This window comes from Frieseomelitta varia, unplaced genomic scaffold (assembly GCF_011392965.1).
Source record: "Frieseomelitta varia isolate USP_RPSP 00005682 unplaced genomic scaffold, Fvar_1.2 scaffold_248, whole genome shotgun sequence".
In the NCBI taxonomy this organism is placed as follows: domain Eukaryota; kingdom Metazoa; phylum Arthropoda; class Insecta; order Hymenoptera; family Apidae; genus Frieseomelitta; species Frieseomelitta varia.
Window position 1 is genome coordinate 607,725 of NW_025109977.1, and position 10,564 is coordinate 618,288.

General features: G+C 39.2%; 1 protein-coding gene and 2 long non-coding RNA genes across 3 annotated transcripts in view; 2 read left to right on the top strand and 1 right to left on the bottom strand.

Annotated features, from left to right (window-relative positions):
* LOC122528257 (U1 small nuclear ribonucleoprotein 70 kDa-like) lies at positions 1-5,166 on the bottom strand. The gene is given in 9 exon segments (XM_043653214.1): positions 1-702; positions 795-1,147; positions 1,233-1,473; positions 3,888-3,914; positions 3,917-3,961; positions 4,245-4,326; positions 4,396-4,458; positions 4,549-4,731; positions 4,871-5,166. Coding segments are annotated over 9 exon segments (1,302 nt in total). The 5' UTR covers positions 5,015-5,166; the 3' UTR covers positions 1-538.
* A 1,212-nt stretch (positions 5,167-6,378) lies between these two features.
* LOC122528261 lies at positions 6,379-7,791 on the top strand. Its single transcript, XR_006306522.1, has 3 exons — positions 6,379-6,512; positions 6,777-7,195; positions 7,278-7,791. It is a non-coding gene; the product is annotated as an uncharacterized LOC122528261 (long non-coding RNA).
* Positions 7,792-9,968: 2,177 nt separating this feature from the next.
* LOC122528296 overlaps positions 9,969-10,564 on the top strand; it is a 10,154-nt gene continuing 9,558 nt past the window's right edge. The window contains exon 1 of the long non-coding RNA XR_006306538.1: positions 9,969-9,980. This is a non-coding gene — a long non-coding RNA (uncharacterized LOC122528296). The remainder of the gene's footprint in view (positions 9,981-10,564) is intronic.

Consider the following 10,564-nt stretch of genomic DNA (forward strand, 5'->3'; position numbering starts at 1 on the left):
TAAGTGTTTAATTTACTTTATTTATTTATACATATATAAATATACATGTAGCAATTGTGAAAGAACTAACTTTATATCTCGTATGTATTTATGTACATATTTAAACTGAATATTGAAATTATAATAGGCGCAAATTCGAATGTTTATTGACCTACCAGTTTCATATTGCGAGGTTTCACACACACACACACACAAATTGCTACAGTAATTGAATTTCATGAACCTAGATTGACTCGTCGTTTTGTTACCATGTCAATCGCAAGTATATAAAATTTCGAACCGATCAAATTAAAAGTAACTGTATATAAATCCTGTATATAAATCATTAATCCAAATCTGCTTACCTTGCAATATCCTCATTTTGAGCATCTGGTCGCTGCAGATTCTACAGAAACTACATACTCAATGTAGACAATTCATTGTTACACTCTAACAACAGTAGGAAATACAATACATTATTGGCAATTACGTTAAGTTATCGTGCGTGGAGGGGGGGAACGAAAAAGAACAATGCAAGATCAATGCAATATCATCGAGATCAATAGTCTTGTACGGAATCATAGTTGTTGTAGGGAGGGGGATCTGGACGACCTTCTGGAATTCTGTATTTTTCTTCTACTTCTTGATCGTTATCATCTTCATATTTCACAGCGGTGAAGTATGATCCGGACGTTGAGAACGTGTTACTGTAGTCGGGGTAATCTGAAAAATGTTCAACAATACAGTTAGCATTCCAACCAGTATTGGAACGATACAACACCGATTATTTACGGTGAACCGAAGAGGAAACGTACCATCCAAAGGCTCCTCCTTGATCCGGATTTCTTTCGTGTCCTCGTCTTGACGATCACCCCGATCCTTTCTGTCTCTACGTTCGCGATCACGATCGCGCTTGTCTCTCTTACGGTCCCTGTCGCGATCACGATCGTTACTCCTGGAACGTCTTCTCTTACGGTCCCGGTCGCGATCACGATCGCGATCACGATCTCTCCTGTCGCGCGGCCGTTCGTCTCTCTGAATCTCCTCAATGTCCGGATCGGGTAAACGATCGCGGCTTCGTCTACGTTTCCGATCGCGCGATCTGCTTCTTGTTCTTCTTTTACGATCGCGGGACCTTCTGCGCTCTCTATCCAAGCGATCGCGATCTCTGCATAGAAACATACACGATGAAATGTGTGTTGAAAGTTTGGATTATTGAGAAAGAAATTTATTTATGAAATAAGTATTTATACCTGTCTCTATCAAGGCGTCCAGAATTCTCCCTCTCTCGTTCCAAACGATACCGTTCTCGCTCTCTTTCATTATCTTCCCGACCAGAGTGTTTAATGTTCACGTCGGGACCGCCTCTTCGCGTTCCACCGAGACCGCCGCCGAGCCTCCGCGGAAGCCATCCCTTCACAGTTCTAGCTCGTTCGACGTCCACCAACACTCTGCGACCATCTATTTTCTTACCATCCGCATGCTTATAAGCAGCTAAAAGTACCGATTGAAAATTACCAACTGCCCGCGATCCCACGTTCGCTATTTAGTAAACTATGGGACTCCTACGTCCCGAGGAAATAAATCTCGGGTGGCAGAAAAAATTTCTTTTTTTTTTTCTTTTCTTTTTTTTTTTTTTTGCTTTTTCTGAAAAGACTTCAATCTTTAAAATACTTGAAAATACGAATATCGCGTTTAAGAAAATCATCCTCTTCGAAAGGCTATCTTTTTTTTTTTTTTTTCACGAACCGTGAAACGTTCTCGAGAAAATTTTCGCTCACGTACAAATGGAAAATATACGAATGCAAGAACAATCTGAGAATGCGAATACCGAAAACACAAAAAAAAAAGGAATAATAAATCGAGTATCGAACGATGCTGCATTACCTATATCCGATTCTTTTTTTTTTTTCTTTTTTTTTTCTTTTTTCGCGGTCTTTTATTTTTATTTTCCGGTCAGATTTTAGTTTCGTCATCGTCTCGGCGATATTATCCAAGCTAATAATCGTTACCATTTTTTTTTTTTCCTAGAAATGATTGAGGTCGTAAGGTATCGGCACATATTATTCCTGATTATACGCGTACCGATTATAACGTGCGCTCTTTTTTTTTTTTTATAAAGTAAAATGTACGTACCATCACGGCACGAGAGTTCTCGACTCTGGTTGATTTCTCTGCGTTACACGATACATACATACACGCACACCGAATGATGGAGGATTTCCTTGCGTTTTCACTAAAGCGTTACAAAGCGTCGGATATGCCGAGATTGCGTGTTCTCGCACTGCTAACGTTTTTTTTTTTTTTTTGAAAGAAGAAGAAGAAGAAGAAGATGTCCGATGCCGCAGCGTAATGATCATTTTACCGTATAAAATCACGAGTCTACGTTATATTCGCGGGGCATGAATCAGTAATAAAATGTACGGATTTTTCGGTACCTTAAATCTACGTTTGTAAAGTTCAAAAAGATATAGCAGATACAAAAATACCTACCGCGGCTACTTACGTACGGAAGTTAACACAAATCTTAGAAGTACGTTTAATCGTGAAATGAACTTGTAAGAGACTCGCGAGCATAGAGTAGGCCAGCGCGTATGTTATTCATTGGGAAGGTGCCAAGTCTTCACATGTTCGTTCAATCTCCGAAGAAGTTTACTTTGTATTTACCTGGTGCGCTTTTTCTTTTTTTTACTTACGACCAAACCGTGCGCAAGTATCGTATGCTTTATACTTTGATATGTGTATATGATACTGTGTTCTAGTTGTACATTAAATTTAACGTAACGTTAGAAAACGAGCTTCTTCTTTTAACAATTTAACTCTCTCTCATTTTCGATGTTGTTATTATTATTGTTATTAGTTTGTTCTCGTTCAACAAGGGCAACTCTTTATCTTCACGGAAAACGTTTGATCTTTTGAACATACCCGTATTTTTCTTTTTTTTTTTTTTTCTCAATGCACGCTTTCCAAAAAAGAATAGACTGATTCGAGATGAAAGTCCGAGGTCAGATTCATTGAACAAATTAGTATTCTATATCGAAATTGATATGTTCAAGGACTTAAATGTAAATAAGTGGTTGAGAAAGAATGATTAGATGACCTTCCAAATAATGATGATAAACTAAGTAATTTAAGACTTTAGTAAAATGAAAACAGCGACGAAATATGATGCTTGAAAGACAACAATCATTTTAGTGTTTGGAACATGCATTTTGGTACTAGACCTAACGAGAAAATGTCGTTTGGTTTATAGAGTCCATACACGGTGCCCGACATTTCACTTGGTACACGTTTGTACTTAGATCTTACAAGAGTAAAGTTTGTCCTACAAGTACTTACAATAATACACCCAAGAATTAAAAAAAAAAATAGGTGCTACAACCAAGGCACGATGAAGTGTATCATTATTACCCAATGATGCATGATTGTTAATGTAGCATTGAGAGAAAATGCGGTTAAATTTTGCTCGAGAAAATTCAAACGTTACCTATTTATAAGTATATGTATATATGTACATATTATATATATTATATATATATATAAATTTTGATATAATATATATAAATAGTCTGATTATGACGTTTGTAATCTACCTTTATGTACAGACGCAAAATCTAACTGCTTGCAGAGCGTGTCCCTGAACCTTTTTCCTAAAAGCCCACCAATCAATTTCAATGTAGAATGCTAACTTTTGCAAACCGTGTAGTTAAAAATAAAAAAGAATATCGGCCCAAAATATGCATGGAACAGAGTCCTGATTCCCAAAGTTTTAAAAGTATGTCTATCAGCAACCCCTGGCAAGGGGTAACACTCGAACCGCAAATACAACAAAATCAGACAAGATAAATAGGGTAAGCATAGACGCTAACAAACGTTGTTGTATGTTGGATCTTACCACACATACAAACCTATCATATCAGGCAGGTTCAGGGATTTTGCATGGAATAGTGAACGGCACTAGTTGCCGGCAGCGGCCACCACGCTGTACCAAGAACAAGATAAAAACTGCATTAATCAAGACAGCCAATATTTTTCTTTTCAGTTGATCGTTTACCATATATGCATTTACAGAATGGTAATCCTGCATGGATGTATGGCGGGACCCCCCATACCGTCTGGTTTAGTACCAATGAAAATGGGTAGCCTAACTATAGCCCTGCCCCACTATAACTAGCTGGAAGTGACGCTAAGTAACGATGAAATTCCAGACTATGGACTCACTGAGGTTCTCAAGAAGGGGTTTACTTTTCGTGCGTTTTACTTACAGTGCATGTCTCGTTCGTGCTCATACTCAATGAAAGCATATCCCCTAGGTTTGCCATTTATTGTATTATGAATTACCACTATCTGAAACAGCAAATGCAGATCTTGAACCCGTCTTAAACACAGAAGGCTGCTATACCATTACCTGCTTACCTTTTTTACTGGACCGTATACCTCGAATTCCCTTCTAAGTTTCGATTCAGATGTATCGTAATTCTGAAAAGAACATGACAAGAATATAGAGGGGAAGCAAAACGTTTTATCAACGTGGAAACTGATATATTTACTAATAAGAAATCTACTTACTATTCGAGCTACAAAAAGAGTTTTAAAAGGATCCGCTGTTACATTTGGGATACCAGCTGGATCCCATACTGCAATCTCTTGCTCCAATTTATACGCCACTTGCTCGGCGCGTTCTCTTCTTCTGCGTTCAAGACGTTCTTCCCTCGTCTCCACGCGCACTGGTGGCGGTGTGTCTTTCGGCTCCTACAAAATATATACACTCTCCGTTATTACTCTTCGGGCAACGTTCAATATCGATAACACCGATAAAGTTAAACACTCGAAAAAAGGCATTCCGGTGACGCACGTACGGCACGAAACCACTCGGCGAAATGTTTGTTACCTCGAAATATTTAAGAAAACCTCCAACACCGATGTAGCCTCCATTTTTCTTTTCATGCGGGAGCTTGTTAACCGGTGGTAAATACGGTATAGGATCACGCGGGGCGAATAGGGCCAACAAATTTGGCGGTAGAAACTGCGTCATGTTCTCAGATACAAGAAGACAGCGGTAAAAATCTTCAGTTCTCACAAAACACCGGCACAAACATCTTAATGTTCACAAAAACCACCACAAAATGGCGTCGACGTTGCCGTTCGGGAGACTTTGTCGAGTCTGTAAGGCTTTACCAGGCAGAAAGATGTCTCTGACGTATGCCAACACTGCGCGCATGCGCCATCTAACGATAACGTGCAGTAACTTTTTCATTTAGCACGTATATACGTACTCTGTGTAATTAGCTAATTAATCAAATAATTACGTTATTTGTAGAAAATTAATTAGCATCGCAAACATATAAAATTCATGCAAGACAATTAAATTATCATTGGTTATGACTTTACCAGCGAATTAACGCTAATTTTAATTAGTATCGCTGTTTCGCCACTGGATGGCAATAGTGTTCAATGTATTGTAGTGATTATGACAATTTAAATTTATATCACAATACTACAAATAAATAATAATTCCGTAATTAATTTTAGTTGTTTATATAAAAATATTATACAATTACTAATAATTTAATGAAGATTACATAATGGAAGTTAAATAACGAAATAACGAATGAACGAATCAAGAATTTCTACTATGGCTACAATATATATAAGTGTCAGTAAACATTTCCATGGTGATAATAAAATTAATAGCTATTTTTAAATATTCTATTGTTTATATTAAGTACACATCTCGATGGAACGATTTAATGAACATAGATGTCGTTGATCTAAATTCTTCGAAGTAGAGGTCGCTACAGTATTGTAGTGATTATGATAATTTAAATTTATATCACAATACTACAAATAAATAATAACTCCGTAATTAATTTTAATAGTTTATATAAAAATATTATCAATATAACAAAATATATAATTACTAATAATTTAATGAAGATTACATAATGGAAGTTAAATAACGAAGGAATAATTTCTACTATGGTTACAATATATATATAAATGTCTGTAAACATTTCCATGGTGATAATAAAATTAATTTTTAAATATTCTATTGTTTATATTAAATACACGTCTCGACGGGACGATTTAATGAACATAGATATCGTTGATCTAAATACTTCAAAGTAGAGGTCGCTACAGTATCCGTCGATTGATCAAATTTTCAAAAGGCAAAAGATCTCGTTTAAACAAAGGATTAATCTATGAACTTTTTTGACTTTTTAGTTAAGTGCCAAGCCAACTTTTCTCCCATTCTTCCTAGAACATATGTTTGCTAACGATCAGTGTACGTTTAACAACAAAGCATTTAAAACGGGCCACAAGTTGGCGCCACTTACACTTCAAACTTGATTCTAACACGACACCATGCGGTGAAACAGTGCACTATTATTGAAACATTTACGTTTCCGTGGACTAATTATTAACCGTTTTACAAGTTTTAGTCAAAATATCAATCACCTCTCGATAACAGAGAGTCCAATAAAGAAAAAGAAAAAACGCTGTAGAATAATACGTAACAACTTTTAACAAACGTGAGTGTAAATTCTGGGATTTAATTAGTCGTATCGCGTGTCGTACAACACGTTAGGGGTACGAAATAAGTTCGATCGTATGGCTGCCGTGACGTCATATCCGTTTGTTTACGATTAGCGCACATATACGTTACGATTAACTCGGACTAGCCGACGAGAAACACGCTTGTGTTTTCCCTTTGGTTCTAGAACCTAAGCGTCTTTAGTTAACACGTTTATTTTTTGATAATTGTATTTACTCGCTGTCGTGTAATTATGTTTCAGAAAGGAGGAAAGCTGTCAATACGATCCATCACGCAGTTATTTAACGTGTTTGCTATCCACGCCTCGATACTGTCCCTGCAATATCTGCCGCGATTGACAAAAGTAGCTTTTTAAATCAAATGACATCTCCTAGATAAAATTCATTCGAAACTGAAGGTGTGTGAAACCGAATCGACGCGTAACGTTGAAATCTAAAAGGGAAATGCGAAGCGAAGCCAACACGTCGAAGCAAACGTTTTGTTTTATGAATTTCCCGATAAGATACGCGCGTTACATCACCGTTAGTAATTGCATCGCGCTTCTACGCCTAGTGGCACGCTCGTATCAACACGAGCTAGACTTTGTACTTTCCGCGAAACAATTGCCAGGTTTTATCGTCCGAAGGATTTTCAATCTCTTCTGTTCCTGCAACAATTCTCGTAAGAACGTCAACGTGGCTACATCGTTTCAGAAACAAAAGGCTCAGTGCACTTTATAACACTCTCTGTCGAAATTTTCTAGGAATCGCCGGATAATACAGCAACGACGTGTACATGTACATACGAAACTACGTGCTACGCGTTCTTACGTTCGCCTGTGTCGAAAATTCAATCAAGCAACGAAGCCGAAAAGGAACGAACCGGTCGCCCGGAGGAAAACTTGACACGTACGCCCGAACGGGCTTACATCATCTGGCAATTAAAATGCAGGCAGAAATGGCAGCATCGCTCGCACGCGCGCACGCACGCACGCACGCACGCACGCACGCACGCCACGGCCAAGCGCTGTATTTCTGCGATACGTCGGACGCTAAAATAATATAGGATGCATTTGACTTTCGTCCAATATATTCAACGGTGTCGTATACCTGCTCTCACGTTCCGAATAAAGAACACGATCCCGCGGGGCCGCATCGATACACGACGCACACGCACGAACACGCAACGCGACTCCACGCAATGCATACGGGACGCAGAGACGCGGACGTGGTTGGCGCGCAATGCCTTCGAGATTCCCCGAGTCCCGTGTTATATGTCCGAGCGTTTTTTTTTTTTTTTTCTTCACCGTTTCGTAGAGCATTAACGCTCTTGTTTCTATCGCCGATTGCGCCCTACGATGTAATCCTCCCGTAAATGACACCAACCTGTTTTGTTTCCTTTTTCTTTCTTTCTTTCTTTCTTTCCTTCTTCCCCTCTCGAGCGTTCCGCCTGCCGAGATCGTTACCGGCTCTTGTCGTATCGCGCGATGCGATACGACATTTAACGGAGTGGATAGAGCGAACCGAAGAAGCCAACGGCTTTGATGAAAAGCAATCGGGGGAAATTTCCAGCGTGTCGAGAGACACGCTCGCGAGTTGAAAGGCGCTGATGCAACTCGGGTTGGCAGCCGCATCGAAATTACGCGTTCCGATATTCACGGCGTGGTTCGGCACGCATGGAATCGCAACGGTTGAAACGCGATGAGAGGAGACGACTGATGGAGAAAGAGAGAGAAGAAGAAGAAGAAGAAGGAAGAACGAGGTCTCGTGGTGGTGGTGAGAGATAGACAGAGTTGAATATCGGAACGCACCCTCGCACCGGCGATTGCACAGGCGTCGGCACGTCTCCGCACGACCTGCGTCGCGTCGACGTTCGTAGGCTGAGCATACTTGGGAGAATGTGCTCGTTTCCCGACTGCCATCTTGCTTTTGCGTGATGTCACGGCGTGGCCTACTTCCGAGCACTCCACGTGTAAGGGTCGTCGACCCTGTTCTCCTCTAGTCCCCTTTTGCCTAGCCGCTACCGCTCAGAACCACACGGATACCAAACGCTCTAGCAGCACCGGCTGCTCTACCTTGCCAGACCAGCAGCCATCATCAGCCAGAATTCCCGCCTACCTGGCTCTTTCTCTACACTTCCTCTTCTTCTACTTCTTCTTCCTCCATCTTCATCCTTCCCCCCCCCCTGTTTTTTGCTACGTCGCCCCTCTCGTCCCGTCCTGTTCAACTTTCCTCCTCCGTAGTCCAGCTTTCTCTAATTGACTTTCCTCATTGTTCTCGTTGGTCGTCGATTCACCCTCGATCGCGAACGTCCTCGCATCCGCAGAACTGGTTTTCACACTGAAGTTTCATCATTTCAAATTCCCTTCGTGCGAATTTTTCTTTTTATTTTCTTTTTTCGTTAGAAAGCAATTCGAGCGTTCTCAATTTAACAAAGTATTATGTATATGCTTGTCCTGTCTTGTCTCAACGGGAACAAGCTCTACTTTCGTTTCGCGAAATTACCATCGGGTCGTCTTCCCGTCACCTCATTCTGTTCGGTGCCACTATCCACGCAGTTCTAATTAGGACACCGATGTACATGGATGCTGATATACACATACGCAGACACACGTACGTATCTATTTAGCTGCTCTCATCTTTGCGAACTGGGAAGCTTAAGGGGGCAGGACAGTTTGACGTCCCTAAAAATTTCGAACACTTTGGACGGCTAGTAAACAAGAAATACAAATTTGATTGACATGAGCTTTTGTAGTTTATTTTGACACATTGTGAGCTATAAAATTATTACAACATTAAAAGAGAAAAAAAGAGGGCTCTTATTTAACTTTTCAACGGCATCCTTTTACACAACTTTTTTTCACATTGCCTAACGGTGTGCATGATTCCAGCCAAACAGGATTAGTTGCAACAAAAAGGCAAGAGAAGTTCAAAAGTAAACAATATTCTGTAGGTATTGACGATCCAACATTTTCATTTTTGTGAAAATTATGAAAATTGCAGCTATTTGTTTCTGATGTATCGAATTTGTGCCAANTGTATCCTTTACTTACTTTTTTTACTTATATATCGTCGCTCACAGTTCTTACAATTCACAACTAAATTGAATCCAAGTCCCTCTAATATTCGATTCACCAATAGTAACATTTGAATCACACGATTTACACTTTATAATACCGCTTAAAGTTGTAAACAGCGATGCAAATTCAATTATTCTGTATCCGCGGATTTATTACTATACCCCAAAGTAAGTCGTTTTAAAGGCTAGGACCTTTTCTATCGTATTTCCAAGACTTCAAACTACTATTTAAAACAAAAAAAAACAAAGAAATCGATTTTTTGAAAATTTCAAAACTGTTCTGCCCCCTTAACGTTTCTTTCCAGAGGAAGCCAAAGGAATCGAGTTTCCGCGATACAGCGAATCAGATAGAGGATAAACGGAACGTCGAAACGTTGGACGATGAAAAGTCGAATCGACTCGCGTAAGTTTTGTCACGCAGAGAATTTTTCTCCTTGCGTGGGTGGACAGCGGCCAGAGGACACCATTATCAGTACGCACCTGCCCAGCCTTCGCATCTACTAGAACAATGATGGCGAACTTATGACCCGCGGGTCAGACACGGGAAAGCCCACGCAGGCTTTTTAAATGACCCACGCGTAGATTTTCATAAATTTATCATCGTATGTATAAAAGAATTTTAATTATTTTTCGAACCCCTCTTTTCAAAAAATGTGAAGAAAATAACAAGTGTTTGATTAGAGCTTAAAAGTGAGAAATAAATGCATAATTGTGTTTTGCGGAGGATTTACGACTTGGTTATGTATACATATAGGTATTTTAAGTCTTAAATACGTATATGTATATATAGGTAATAAATAAGTATACATATAAAAAAAAATACGTAGGTAATAAATAAGTATAGGTAAGTAATAAATACGTATAGATAATAAATAAGTATACATATAAAAGAAATACGTATACATATATATATAGGTAATAAATAAGTATACATATAGGTATTTTAAGTCTTAAATACGTACATATATATAG